A 16047-nucleotide genomic window follows, 5' to 3' on the forward strand; every position below is an offset into this window, starting at 1 on the left:
AACTATTATTTGGAAACTATATGCCATTAAGCAAGAAAGTGATGATTTTTCAAAGTCATCATTTTGGGAAGGACCTAAGCTTTTTGACTTGTTTTGTGTGTGTGGCATTGTCTGTATTCACATGATTCTCTGAGGTAGATTCTATCATCAGCATTATCCCTGCTTTCAGATGAGAACATTGAGGCACAAAGAAGTAGCTTGCCCCACCTCTCACAGTCAGTGTTCAAGCCCAGGTAGTCTGGTTCAGGTCCAGGCTCTGAACCTGTGTGTTATTTGCCTTAAAGGGGCTGATGCTGTTTCCGTTCTGTTCCTTGCCATGCCTTTGTCAACACAACTTGGTACCATGAACATCTTTTCCTTTTAGTTCATATGGACCTGTAGCAAATCTTTTCAATAGCTGAATAATATTCCTTTGTCTAGATATACCACCTGTTGTTTTACCTGCTCCCCATGGACAGTCATTCTGTACTTTACCACTATGACAGTCACTTTCTACTCCCAGAACTATTGCTTGTGTGACATCAGAGAGGAACTATGTGAAAAAAGTTTGTACACAATATAATCTGGAACTCCTGTAGGAGGAAATGATCTTCTTATTTCCCCTGAAAGAAGTTACATGATAGGAACTCAAAGGGTCTGGGATACTGTTACGGAAAAATTAGCCAATCATACCAATTTATCACTATGATAGAAATGAAGTTGGCAAGCAAGAGCCGCAAGCTGAATTGTAATTATATAATTCTGTTTAGTATATAATATGAGCCCATCATATTTGCTGGGGAAATAAAGGGAAAATATAATTTATACTTCAGCCTTAAAAATCTGCTATTTCGTCGTTTTGCAGAAAGAGCAATGAGCTCATAGAACAACTCTGAGGCTAGGGCCTCTCTGTGTCCCATGAGCTCCTTTCCATTTTCCTCACAGCTTCACCCCCTGTTTGGGAGTTTTATTTTTATCCCCTGGCTTGCCTGTCCACCGCAGAGGTATACTGCTTTACTTATTCCCTCTAGATTAGGCATGGACCAAACAAAAGAGAAGGAAAAAATAACTTTTTCTTTCTCCTCTTGGCACAAAGCTGCTGTGAGATTTTAAAGAAAAGCAAAGTAGAACTAACAAAACACCCCTTTCAAGTCTTACAATGTAGTCGTCTTTGAAGAAGGATCCTAGAGTAGCTAATCCTCTGCTTGACAAGCTACAGAAAAGCCTGTTCCTCCTCATCCTGCCGGGACATCATATCCAGACAGCCTCTTCTCTCACCTGTCCCTCAGGCAACTCTCTTCTCTGCCCTCTAGCTTCTATGGAACCGTTGGGCTCCCTTCCTGTGAGACAGTATCTCAGCTTGAACCCATTCAAGAAATCACAGGAGTGACCCATCTCACCAACCACCGTCTTATTCTTGTTTCCCGCTCCCATGATCCCCCTGGTAAGTTACGCTCTCCATGCCGTTAGAGCTATTAGGTATTATGACCATTTGTCTTATTGTGAGTTGGGAACATATCACTGTGTACAGTAGAAGACCCTCCCCCTCAATTCATGCACACCATGCATTTGTTTTAACTGTAGTAGAACAGACACCTTTTATATTTAATTCTGGATTCTAGCACTTGACAACTGGAAGATAATTATAGAAATAGATTGAAATGAAAAACTTTGAGGCAATCAAAGAGAGTTGGGGTTATTTCAACTGGAGGGGACAAATTAAGTGATTTTACACTTAATTACAAATTAAGTTTCTGGAATATGAAACCATATGTAAGGAGTTCTGAAGGTTCCCTCAGGATGACTGAAAAACCTAGGGGAACACGGCCAAGAGGGAACATAATGCAAAATCTTTGGCCTGATAAAACTTTTTGAGTTTTAATGCTAGCTTATGAGGAGCTTGTTTTTTAAAGAACAAATTCTCTGAACAAATGGTTACAAATAGGTGCCCTCCAGCAAAAAGCAGCATTAAGCCAGTAGCAAGAATTAAGAGAAGTTAAAACCATAAGTAAGTAGATTTCTCACTGGGAAGTGATAGGCATCATATGCTGCATTTTGAATGGCACCTGCTAGGGTTTTCCAGGGCACAATCTACTCAGCCATACCCATTTCTTTGTCTTAGAAATGAAGGGGAAAAAAGGAACTAGGTGGGACCCTATCCCAACCCCACTCCCACTCCCAACCTTGACCTCATTTCCCTTCCTTGTTATCACCGCTCCACCACTCCAGGTTTTGAGGAACAAGAGAAAGAGGAAGTAGAAGAGAAAGAGGTGGGAATAAATGGGAAGGTAGGGGAAACAAGCTGACCTGAGGATAACTAGTTCCAAAGCCAGGAAGTGGAGCTGAAGTTTATGGCCCCTTGCACCTCGCCCAGCTCCCAGAATCAAAAGTCTGGGAGACCCTGGGGTGGTAACACTTCCTCTTGAGTGATCCACTTGTGCCCAGGGTTTGTAAGCAACCTGGGCTGACCAAATAAGTCACTTTGGCATGCGCAGAAATCTTCAGCATTCTCACACACCACAAGGAAACTACAATGAGGTTGTCACGGGTTAGAAAGGGAAGTGGTTTGAAAGCTTAGCTCTTGGAGGTAAGAAGTAAACAAATCATAAGGTCCCACCCTGATATATTTGGCTTTCCTACCAGTTTATTAAGCCTTTTGAAGTGATACTACATATTTTTGTTTGTTTAGTTATTCTGGATAAGCCACTAGACACACTTTCTGCTGATTTGATGGGGCTGTTCGAAAAATTACATACAAATACTTAGAAGGCTAGAGGCTCCCTTTCTGTCCGACATCCTGATAGCTCCCTGTGTAGTTATAGAGACATCATTGTCCTTACACAATAGCTGCTCCTTAGTGTCCCTTCTTTAGAAGGCAGGTGGGTTGGCCCACGAAAGTAATGCAGACAAATTCATCTTAGCTTAATTAAATAGTTTTATCTTTGCCAAGTTAAAAGGGAATTATTTAGGAGTGGCCCAAAGGAAGAACTAAAAATTCCCCTAACAGAGGGTAAAGCATTCCCTTTTCCTTCTCAGGCTTCCCTAAAACTTACCTCCTTATGCATGTATATGTATCTATATTATGTGTAGTTCAGTGGCATCATTTGCATTGTTGAGTGCACTTGTTTATTTTTATCTTCTTAGTTTAGTCAACAAATCATTCTGAATCCTGATTGTATCAGCCATTGCATTAGCTATTCCTTCCATACGTATCTGATTTGTAAATATCAGAATACTTCTATATCTTTGTCTAAGATGACTATAAAAATAGTTTATAGAAAATAGCCTAAAGACGAAGGAGATAGAGACAGATTAATAGCAAACCAATTATCTACATCCTCTGGGCGGTGTCTAAAAACCCTCTCTTTGTTCGAATCCTGTTTTCCCCACTACCCATCCACATGAATATTTCATGCTCACAGCAACTGAAATATCCAAAAGAAGATTCTGCAAACCAGCTCCCTTCCCCAGCTATGGTATTTCCATCAGCACCACCCAGCTTGCCTTGAATAAAAGTATTATAATCATTTTAGCTCTTTCGTCCCTTCTTTCCTCATATGCAGTCTGATACTAAGCACTTTTGTTCAGTGATTATCAGTATTTTTCATGTCATGTCCCACACAGGAAATGATGGTATTAAATTGATTGAATAAACAAAAAAGGTTACTTATGTCTGGAAGTAATTGCCTGATTGCGTATGTGTGGGGGGGTCCGGGTGATGGTAGGGTACACTCCACAACCCCAAGTCATTCATGGATCAACATCTCAACTTAACTGTAAGCTCAAATTAACCCATTCTTTCTTTGAAATGTCTCTTATATTTCTGCTGCTACTATCTTATTCAAGGTCATTATCTGATACTTGGATTATTACAACATCTTCCTAACTGCTTGCTTTGCCTTTCCCCAAGTTCTTCTTTGGTGCCCCTGAATGATCCACTTATCCACTGCTTTAGGCAGAAGCCTAAACTGTTTCCCATTACCTATGACAGTCAAACCCAGATGTTTTTGTCAGGATTTCAGGAAAAGAAATAATGTAGCCCCATCCTACCTGTTAACTTATTTCCTACTATTTCCTCCAACAACCTCTATTTAAATTAAATTCACTTAATCACTGCCTACACCAGCACGATCACATCTCTTACATTTGCTATGCTTCCAGAAGATCCTAGTAGTAATAGTTGATAGTCATAACTACTTGAGTTGTCTTGTAGTCTTGAGTACTTAAAGTGTGTTAGGTCCTGGGCCAACTTTCACAGCATACTTACATGTTAGCTAATATTATCCCAATTTTATAAGATAAGAAAATTGGAACTCAGGTTAAGTAACTTGACCGAGGAGAAAAACTAAGTGTAGAGAGCTAAGACCTCAAATGTCAGCCTGACTTCAAACAATACACTCTTTCTACTACCTTTGTCCAATATGAGTTTAGCATCCTCTGATCTTACATTTCTTTCCAAACTCCTAATTTGGCAATTCATAATTTGCTATCATATAATAATCCTTTGATTGGTCTTTATTTTTCTCTGATTCTTATAGAGAATTTCCTCTAATTCTTATAGATTCTTATAGCTGTCTGCATTTTTATCTTCATTTATCCAACTATCCTGAGACCCTCTGTCTATAAAACCTTTATCCCCTATAATTCTTAGGTGTTGCTATGTCTCTATAGATATGGCACTCAATTTCTCAATTTTTGCCAAAACATTATAGTTCCTATCCAAGAAACTGGATTTACATTAATGGTCTTTAATTTCTGTGTTTGCTTAATTCTTTTGCCAGAGTTACATAGGACCTTAATTTTTCAATTCATAGATGATTCTATCAAAAAATCCCAATGCCTTCTTTATAAAGTCTATGAAAGTCCACAATGTCCAGCAGATATTCCAATACATATTGGTCTCTTTAAATTAGAGATCTAGTCCCATAAGTCTTTTAAATTTATTATTTTCAATCTATTCTTAAATTCAGAGCAAAGTTAGTAGTGTATTAATCTTCTCACTGACCCAGGTTAAAGTCCAAATAATATGAATAGTATAATTTAATATAAAAATATCATCTAATATTTTAAACTACCTAAAATTATCTGTTCTATTATATACCTAGAATTCATGTGGCTGAAAGGATTAGAAAATAAAGGTATATTATATGGTTCTGTTCCTCTGGAACTGCACTGACCAGTACTGTAGCCACTAGCCTCATGTGGCTATTACAATTTCTTAATTATTAAAAATTAAAAATTTATTTTTTCAGTTGCATTAGCCACACTTCAGTTTCTCAGTAGCTGATAAGGTTAATGTCTACCATATTGGACAACACAGATATAGAACATTTCTACACCACAAAAAAAATCCTATTAGCACTTCTCTAGAAGCTTATCAACAGTTTTGTCAAAAAAAAATGCAATATGTGTGATGTAATCCATAACAGCTGATAACATATGAGCTACAAGTTTTTGCCTAATAAATGTTCAAAAATATTTAACAAGTATTTATAGACTAAAGATGGCAGCTCTTATACAGATACAGTTATCTGACATAATAATATATGAAAGAAGCAAAACTTGAAGCAGCAGAAAGATAAAACAAACTCTTATATAAATCAATTGTCTGTATTTCATGAATTCTGCCAAAATGCTAAATGTAAATCTGTGGCAAATTGTTGACACCCCTTCTGCCCCTGCTTGGACAGCTGTGGATGACATCTGCATCAAATCAGCCAAGAGTTATTTATTTATGAAATGTGCACTGACCCACTTCTAAGCCCAAAGGGTAAAAATGTCACCTTTGTTCATTTCTCAAGGAAAATATTTTTAAGATCCTATGCTGACTGTGAAAAGAAAAGCTGTTCCTTGGGGTGTTATCCGTAATTGCCTCTTCATTTCAGGTTTTCTGACAGCCATTATGCCCGCCCCATTCCTAATCATAGTATGAGCAGGAAAGCAATTCCATCGCCTGGCAAGCCACACTGGCCTCTTTCCTTCTAGGAAATTTAAAATATTGAGTGTCTGTTTGCAAACTGTATGATTTTGTGATTACCTTTTAGTATTTCAAGGATTATGAACTTCTTGGACCAATAGGACTGTTTGATTCAGTTTTATAATTCCATTACATAGGACACTGCCCCAGAGGAGAAAACCAAAAAATCCTTTTACATATAAAAAATTACGATTAACAAATGTGTCTCCTTGCTTTGAGTCAAGTGTTTCAAGTACCAATAATATTTAATAAAGACAAATACAGTTAAAAATGAAACAATCTTGATGAGTGACCTTTCCTCAGATAACATAATTCCATGCAAAATCAGGCTGACAAAGTGTGCTGCCATAATGGGGAAGTTATTATGGAACTGGATAGAAGACTCTATTGGAAGACCTAGAAATAAGACTCGATAGCACACATTTGGAGTCCACAGTTAGTTTACCAGAAGAATCATCCATACAGGTAACAGGAAACTCCATGTCTCTTGGAAATACATCTGACCCATATAAGCTAGAGAAAGGCTGGAGTACAGTTCTTAAAGAGTGGTCTGAAGACTAGATCGTCTCAGTCCCTCTTAGGGAATCCACAGGGTCAGCACTATCTACATAATAAGACTAAACTTTTATATGCTTTTTTCATTCTCATTCTCTACTATAATCCCATTACGTAGGACACTGGAATTTAAGTTCAGTGGAATTTACCAGAGGCTACATAATTATCTGAAAAGACTTTCAACATATTCTTCCCTTTTCCAACTGTATATCTGTGTGAGGCTGTATTTTCACAGATTTCAACCAGAACAATATGTCACAACAGACTGGATGCAGACCAAATGTGAGAATACAGCTGTTTTCTATTACACCATACATTAAAGACATTTGCAAAAATGTAAAACATCACCATGCCTCTCATAAAATTTTTTGTTTCAGAAAATATATTTTTCCTAAAAGTGTCATTCATGTTAATATGCAATGATTTATTATTGCATGCAAATTTTTTTGGAACCAAAGATTTTGAGAACCACTGCTGCAGAATATGGTGAATATAAATATAAGATAAATGGGCTTCCAGACTATGATAAACTGAAGAAGGGAGAAAGTAAATGCAATTCTGTGTCTGAACTGGCCTGAAGACCATACTAAAGGTGCGACCTTGGTTCTTCATCCAATCAGCTAAATTACCAACAGCTTTTTGGAGGCTACATCTAAATCTTCCTTTACTCTCTTCTCATAAACCAAACCATTCATCTGCCTGGCCAGATAATTGTCTGTTATTTCCAGTTGCATACAAGTTCTTTTGTTTTATAAAATATTTACTCTAAAATGCTACACTTACACCATTTTTCAATGAGGATCTGTTAGGAAGGGAAGAACTCAGCTCGGTGTCCCAGGGAAGTCAGATACAGTGAGACGAGGGACCTGAGTGAAGAAAGTAAAGTAAGTTTTAATACACTCTGCATAGAGTAACAGAGCGGGCCTGCCTAAGGTAAGACAGGATGCTCATTCTGAGGCTTCTTTTATGTGGTTTTTGGCAGGGCAGAGAGGTCCTTGACTGACAGCTGTCAGCTCTCTAGGCTTGTTCCAATTGGTGAAATGGAGACAGGGGCTGTGCTGTGCTTGTGCCTCTGATGTTTCTTACCTGGGGGGACCCTGGACATTAACTGAGTCACTCTTGGACCCTGTGGCTTCATCTGATTAACTCTCTGAGTCATTTCTGGCTTTTTGGCTCTCTTTGATCAACTCCCTGAGTTATCTTTGGGGGGTCCTTTCTCCTTTTCATCCCAGTCATTTCTGTTTTCTGCTGAACAGATCCAGTTTTAATTTGAGAAGATGGTTGTGTCTGTTGTCAGCCCGAGCAGAGGTTGGATAGATGGTAACAGCACACAGATACCATCTCTAAGACCTGCTATACATGATCTGTAGATTATTGCAAAGACACTGGGTAGAATGGGACCTAAAAGAGCCCTGACTCTTCTTCAGAGTGGCTTATTAGTTTGTGTGGCCCCTCATGACTTATAGTTTAAGCTAATATGGGCTAATGATACCAGGAAAGTTCATATTAAATTGATCCATTTTTGTACAATAATTCAATATCCATTTTAATAAAAAAGGACTACTGAAGGGCATTGATATGTGCCTGTGTACGTGTGCGCATGTATGTGTTCTCACTGGATATCTGTCAGTCTCCTTTTGACCACTCTTATCTTTGGCTCAGAGAAAGGTCAACACTCTTAATCATTCTACACTGATCCATTTCCCAAGAACTCAGAGCTTGGCCAGTTTGATGATACACTTCTCTGCATCCCTGTAGCTTCTCTTCGGTCCTGCATCCTGCTTACAATCACTTTTCAAGTCCCACCACCTATGAAAAAATCTATTGCTGCATGGGTGACCCAGCCTAACCTAGCCACTCTTGCAAAGGCATTCCTCACAAGGCTGCTCGCACTGTGGTCTAATGGCTGAACCCAGCTGGACAGGGTGCAGCTGAGAACTGCTGACTCTGTGAGAACTTAGACTTTCCTGTCTCAGTTCCCCACTCTGTGAAAGGGAAATACTTAGCTGTACCTCCACTTACCTACCAGCCATGAAAGAATTATGAGCATGATGCGACCGCTGAGCTCATCCTTATTAGCACTCTTTCTCCCATTGTTTACATTGCTCTCCTTGTCTCTCACCCCAGTAAATCCTACCCATACTGCATTTCAGGATCACTTTAATGTATAATAATTTCTCATGTCTGGACTGCTCATTTGGCATTTGAAATAAACTGTCCTGTAATAGTCATCACACTATAATTTTTTCAGAAATAGATTTTTCTATTTTTCTTTCAGAAATCTATTTTTTCAAACATCCTTGAGTTTCTTCAGAGCAGACATGTTGTCATTCATCTTTGATCACAGCACCTGACAGGATGCCTCATAGCCTGAAAGGTATTCAATACATTCAGATGCAAGAGACTAACTCAACATTTATTCCATACCTGTCATGCCCTTGAACTTGAGGCTCAGATGATGAAAGGACTTGTCCAAGATAACCGAGCAATCCAAGAGCAGCAACAGTTAGGGTGGCAGCTAGATCTGCTCTGTTTGGTTCTGAGCTAAGCATTTTTTTCTATTTCATCATACTGCCTCCCCAGATAAGTAAATCTTAAGTAATCTTCCTCCTCTTCTTAATCAATAACAATCAAGATCATGATGTAAAACTTGAATGTATTTTCCTTTTAAAATGGAGAGGTATTTGTTCAAGATTGGGCTCCATTCTCATTATGGCTGGCCTGGGGCCATCAGTCTTTCCATTCTTATCACTAATACTATATCCCAATAATTTCAAAATGCTCTGTGGAGTCCTGGGAATTCCAATGAGATGCAGCAAAGGGTTGGGGTAAGGGAAATAAGAGGTTCTGACGTACTCATCCCTGCCTGTACTAGAATAGTTTGGAAGAAAGTCATTTGCAACTTTAAAAACTTTTGCAACCTGCTACGGCCCAAACTCAGACCTTGGATATTATGCTCCTCTAGGCACCACTCTCAGCAAAGAGGTCAAAATATGGCCTAATCACTGATAGGTAACCCATGTTGTACAGGTTGGTGAAGATCTAGGCAAATGCTAATCTAGGCAAGACTGACCCAAAGCCATACCATTATGGAGGGCAAGCTCACCTCACCTTTATGACTTGAAGAATGCAACAGAATTCTACATGCATAAAAATATTTCCTCTGTTGGGCAACAATGGCAATATCTGAATCCCCACTCACAGGGCCTAGGATTCTATTAGAAACTCCAGAGGTAACATCCTACAGAAAAAGAGCAGCATGTAGAGATCCAAAGACTGGGAGTTAAATCCTGCCTCAATTATTAATTTTTCTGTGCTTGTTTGCCCATCAGTGAAGTGGATAAAACAACCCTTGCTCCACACCTTTAGTAGGTTTTCAGTAAGTGTTTTCCGAGTAGATGGATAGAAGGGTGTGTGTGTGTGTAGGCATGTGGATGGACAGTTGGATAGATAGCCATCAAGCATGTAACTATATCACTTACAGTATAAGCCAAAGGCCAGATTCAGTGGCTTAAAACAACACAGATTTATTATCTTAGAGTTTTGTGGGTCAGAAGTCCAAAGTAGATCTCACTGAGTCAAAAATCAAGGTGGGGTCAGGCTGTGTTCCTTCTGGAGGCTCTGGAGGAAAATTCATTCCCTTGCTTCTTCCAGCTTCTAGAGCCTACCTGTATTCCTTGGTTTATGGCTTCCTTCCATCTTGAAAGCCAGTAATGGCTGCTGGAGCCTGTCTCAAGCTGAATCACTCTGACATTGACTTTTTTGCAACCCCTTTCCCTGTAGGACCCAAAAGTATATTAGGCTGACCTGGATAATCCAAGACAGTCTCCCCAGCTCAGGATCCTTGATTGAATCACTCACTTGCAAATTCCCCTTTGCCATGTAAGGTAACATATTTATAGTTCAAGGGATTAGGAGGTAGACATCTTTGCTGGGTCATGATTTTGGCTGCCACACTATAGGATGGTTTGGGTTATACTGGAAGCAGTACGAAGTAATTCAGAGGTTCTTGATCCTGATTCACCACTGGAATCATCTGGAAGCTTTAAAGAAAACAGATGCCCAGACACTTCACCCAAAAATTGTAATTGGACAACACAGACCAGGCCATCAGCATTTGCTAAAAGTACCACAGATAATTCTATTGTGAAGCCAGGTTTGAGAGCCCCTGGTGTATTTAAGAAAGGGGATTTGAACCATCTCACAAACATAAGTTTGAAGACTTCTTCAGTCCTTAGGAAGTCCTCTGTTTACCTCTCTAAAACTGATTGCCCTTATCTATAAAATGAACATAATAATCATGTGAGGAGTAAATCAGATAATATATACAAAGTCCTGTGTGCTTTGCCTGGAATCTGTTAATCCCCCAATAAAAGGTAGCTATGATTATTAATTTTACAGAGCAGGTCAAGTTATCTGTATGTCATGGCAAACATAAATATCAAAAGTGAATATCCAAGATGTACTCTAAACTCACCCCTCTTGGTCAGACTTAGAAGTGTTTTAGAGTTCCAACTAATTCTGCTTAGACTGTAAACTGACATATCTCAGGAGAGCTAGTTTCTGCTGTCCTTTCATTTGGCTCTGGATGATGGCTGATTTCTCCTTGGGTTTTCTTCTTGTACAACCACTCCCTTTGCACTGCAGACACTGAACCCATGAGACACATGAGCTTAGCATTATGTGCAGACAGCCAGGTGCGTCCGTTTCTCAACCAGAGGGATGGTATAAACTCATTCCGTCCCAACAAGGTTCATAGTCCTACTGAAGTTTTAAATCTTTCCTTTAGTGAGAGATCATGAGCCCTGTCCTCTAGATGACTCAGTTCACCATTCCTGGGGTCCCAAGTCCCAGCCTCTTTCCACCAGCCCCAACCCCAGCCCAGCTAATGAGGTGGGGCGTTCAATCAGGACTGACCCCAGTCTTCGTGTAGCAGCCACACCCTTTCCCACAGAGAAATGAGAAGCTGTGCATGGTGCTGCCACAAGAGAAAGCCCCTTTACTATCCTGTTTTATTTTCCTGCACTGCTGACATAGTGTGTGCATCAGATTAGAATGGGTAAAAAGTACAATTGTAATGTTCTAAAGAGAGACGGCTGTATTTAGCTCAAACCTCCAAAGAGTCATCAACTGTAGTACTATAATTGTATTTTCAAATTTTAGTTTCCAAAATTTAAAACAAGGAGAGATTACAACATAAATGAGAGGTCTTGCTTTATTAGTTTCCAGAGTCAGAAAAAAGAAAAGGGAAACTGTATAGAAAACATCTTACATACTTCTTGTCTGGTATTTTCCTTTGCTAGCATCTTTCTTTAGCTGCTGGGAAATTAAGGGGAAATGCCACATCAGAAAACATTGACCATGGTAATTTAAAATTAAAATCTATGTTTCTTAGCATTTGGGAAAACTCTAGAGCCTTCTGATTCTACTTCCTCATCCTTCAATTCTAGAAAGAGACTGACAGCATATTACTGTAGGTGACAGCATTTGCAAAGCTAGCATATCCATGTTATGGAATACTGTAGAAATCTTTCTGTCCTACATGAGGAAGAAGCAACATTTTGGTTTGTTCATTTCTGAGAAATTTTAAAGATGGAAAAAAAGTATAAAGAAGCATATAACAAACACCCTGATTGTGTGGCCAGGACACCAGACCCCGCAAGATGGACATGATGATCGCTCCAGTTAAGAGTCGCCCTTTACTGCTGACTGGATCTTTCACCTCATACCTCTCTCTGGTCATTGATCTTGGGGAGAAGCAACCGGCCTAGTGTGTGTCTCAGTCTTACTGGACTCAAGAGAAACAGTTCTATGAACAGAATTCAGGAAGAAAATTTCAAGGGTTCTTGGCTCCATCTCTTCAGTTGCTAATCAAATGCCTCCTGGCAGGTGACTTCAATGACCAAAGTGGTTACAGCAAATTATGAAGGGGTCTGAGGCTCCAGCTAATTATTGCTTTGGGAAATCAGACTTTTCAAGGAAATCCTAAAAAATGCATGGCTATGTAATTCACTCTAGCTCTTATATTTCCCCATTTTTTAAATATTTAAAGTTTAAGTCTACAGAAAGCTTAAAAATAATACAGCAACCATATCCCTTCAGCTAGATTCACCTAATTATTAACATTTTCCCACATTATATGTATGTATGTAAAAGACTTCCTGAACCATTTGGAAGTAGGTTGTATATATCGTGACAGTTCATCACTAAAAATTTAAGCATGTGTCTCCTAAGAATAAGCGCATTTCTCATTCTAACCATAGCCATTATTAACCCACCTAAGAAAAGTAGTGATTTCTTTATCATTTAATTTTCCATATTAAAATTTCTCCAGTTGTCTCAAAATTCTTTGATAATTTTTTTTTTGTTCAAACCAGTATCTGGTCAAGATGTACATATTGCATTTTATTATAATGTCTCTTTGGTATCTTTTAATCTAGAAGAGTTCCCTATCTTTTTATGATTTTCAAAACTGTTTTTAATTGTTGGTAATGAATATGATACATGAATTTGTGTGTGTGTGTGTGTGTGTGTGTGTGTGTGTGTGTGTGTATGCATCCACACAGTCACACACAGGCAATAAAACAAAGCAGGTCCTCAGACCAGATTCTTGCTGTGGAGTAAATCTCCGCACCCAGGGGTAGTCTGCCAAAGTCCCATTTCCAAAAGCCTAGTCAATGTGGTCTTTGCTTCAGCTCATACTAGTGCTGCATTTATCAGGCATGGAAAGATGAGAAAGAGAATTCCTGTTTCACTGCTAATGATTGAAGGCCTGAGCATTAATACCGTGCTAAATTGTAAGGATGACTTATGGGACAGTCACTGGGAGAGGGAATTAGTTCCAAGTGCCCATTGCTAGGCTCTGTCCCAAACCTACTCAACCTGGAATGGCATTTTTGAAAGCACCTCCAGTTATTCTTCTGAGCATTAAAGTTTAAGGACTGCTATTCTGAAGACACACAGAAAAATGATGAATTGGACCCTACCCCAGCAAATTCTAGTGGAAAGCTCACATTTCAGTCTCATGTGAATGGGTCACTGTGGTTCCTCTTGAACAGTCAGGTGAAAATGTCCCTTAGGTGGTCCCTAGGTCAGGGTAGCAATAGTGAGAGCCTCGGGACCAAGAACACGGACTCAGCAGGGGCCATGCAGTGGGTACGGAATGGTGTGAGGAGGCAGGCTTTGGAGCCAGCAGAGGCTTGGCTGAGTTTGCATGCCACAGACTGGAACTTGTGAACTCACTTGAATGGGCGGGGCCAGCCAGCAGGGAACTGTGGTGTTGTTGACAGCCCTCTGCCTTTTGCCTGTTTCTGGTACTATGATTTTTCTCTCTCCACTCTTTTCAACAGTGGTCCACAAAGTGGAGTGAATACACCAGAAGGAGAGTACAAAACAATTTGTTGGGCATGAAGAAAAATCGGTAGAAATAGTGTATTTTTAAAAAATCTCATCTTGTCTATTTTCGTTTACATTTTATAATGGAAAAAGTGTATTTGCAAAGTAATGTGTGTGTGTGTGTGTGTGTGTGTGTGTGTGTAGACAGGGTTCACTAAAATATATCCACGTGTACAGTGTGCATGTGTAAACACATTTTACTGCCAATTATATGTAATGAAAACTCTAGAATGACCACTCTTCTACATGACAAAAACTCAGGAAAGGAGAGACTCAAGGAGAAGAGGGGAAGTGGGTGTGAGTCTTGCATACCCACCTTTCAAAGGTTGCTGGCATCTTACCAAAGGTTTGCCCACCAACAAAAACCCACGTAGCAGAACTCCTGTAAGTTGTTCAAGTCCCTGGTACCTTTTCCTATTTTGAATGCATTTTATATTCTTGGAAGCTGAGAGTTGGAAAAATCTTTGATGTTGATCAGCTAGCTTTCTGCTTCCCTGGGAAGCAAGAAGAAAGAGCAGGTGAGATGAAAGAGGTTAGGGTTAAAAGGAGGTAGGGTAGAGGAAAGTAGAAAAAAGCTAACTTTTTTGTCCCCCACCAAATTAACCTGGAGCCAGTCCTGCACCTTGCAGATTATAATGCTTCTTTGATTTGTGAGAAGGGGTTTCGAGGGAAGAAAGGGGAAGTAGTTGTTAAAGCCAAAGAAAATAAGTTGTTTCTTGGCTTCTCTCCTACGTGATCTTTTCTCATCCTAATTACAAGTGTGGCCAAACATAGGGTGGTTTCTGGAAGCAGCCAGTGAACTCACTCTATAAATACACACCTTCCATGACTTGTGATCAGGACGTGATGGGCTTAAAGACAAAGCTCCTGACTGCCAGACCCAGCCAGCATGGCGATAGCGAGCTTTCTGCAGGGTGTGCATTCATTTGTGCTTCATCTGCTGCTCATTAGCCTGGAGCAGTGGGGAACTCGGGCCCTCCTGCCAAACGCTCTCCTGCGTGGAGCAAGCAGAAGTTTGAAGCTGCCCCCATCTGTCTTCACACTCCAGCCAGATGCTCACAGGAAAGGAAGCCAGCAGGATTGCTAAGGCCTAACTCAAGGCCATACCACTTTGACTCCCAGACACATTCATGATTTGTTTTCTGAATAACTTGCTGGAGGCTTTAAATGGCCCAGCAGAGCTGGCCTGGCCACCACAACTAGATCACTTCTCCTCGAAAGGCCACTGGCTTGATGTCACACTCCTTTATGTACTAGAATATTCACTTTACCATTCTTGTTTAATTGAGAGGAAATACATGTTATGATTGTTATAAGTGCAAGATCAATAACAAGTACAATATATTAACTTCTCGAGAACAGAAAAGCAAGCATAGTGACAGGCCATAGGTATTAGGCCAATGCAGCAGGTTGTAACTACACTGACCAGATAGAAATAAGGAAAGGTTTCTCAACCTAAGGTACAGAGGAGGATGCAGTTAGGGAGAGTAAAAGAATTTGCCTGGATTATGAAGGCAGAAATTCTGATATCCCAAATGGGTACTGATACTGGTATTAATGAGCTGAGTAAGCTGACTTCCTCCATCCTGACTACATAACCTCCCAACTCACTAATTTTCCTCCTATAACATTTTATTTCCTTGTTTTGCACAACGGAGTTGCGCAGGGTGGGGAATAAAAAGCTTAGTATTCAAGTCCACAGAGAATGAGCTATTCATCATTTGCTTATCACTTTTGCTGGGGGAGGGGAAGAACCCTAAATAGTTAATAAAATATCTAGAAGCATTAAGGTGTTAGCCATGATTCTGTTGCAGATGTAAGATCTAATATATGATTTAAGAAACTTTTGAATGATTTTATTTTATTGCTCTGGCTTCTTTATAATTTATGAAAAGCTTTAGCGAGTGGCTACAAAAATTATGAGTAGATATTCAAATAATAACCCAATATTATATTACTGGTTTCCTTTAAAAACAAAGTGCAAGCAATTCTTTCCAACTCCATCTTCTGTTAACACCATGTCAAGAAGGATTGTATGTGAAGAAAAAAAAGCCCCACATATTTTGTACTCTTTCCTCTAAATGAAGGAATGAAACACTACTGCTATGCAGTGTCTGAAAAATTCAGGAAATTGGTTGCAT

General features: G+C 39.5%; 1 protein-coding gene across 3 annotated transcripts in view; it reads left to right on the plus strand.

The window, feature by feature from the left end:
- The window catches only part of FYB1 (FYN binding protein 1), a 146202-nt gene that overhangs the window by 23824 nt on the left and 106331 nt on the right, over nt 1-16047 (plus strand). Inside the window, exon 1 of one of the 3 annotated variants that reach the window (XM_057495581.1) lies at nt 1286-1423. The exons of the other annotated variants lie outside the window; for them this stretch is intronic. Coding sequence (XP_057351564.1) covers nt 1412-1423 — 12 coding nt within the window. The 5' untranslated portion in view covers nt 1286-1411. Of the gene's footprint in view, nt 1-1285; nt 1424-16047 lie in introns of those variants that run through there. 3 annotated transcript variants of the gene reach the window in all.

This window comes from Manis pentadactyla, chromosome 2 (assembly GCF_030020395.1).
Source record: "Manis pentadactyla isolate mManPen7 chromosome 2, mManPen7.hap1, whole genome shotgun sequence".
Lineage (NCBI taxonomy): Eukaryota > Metazoa > Chordata > Mammalia > Pholidota > Manidae > Manis > Manis pentadactyla.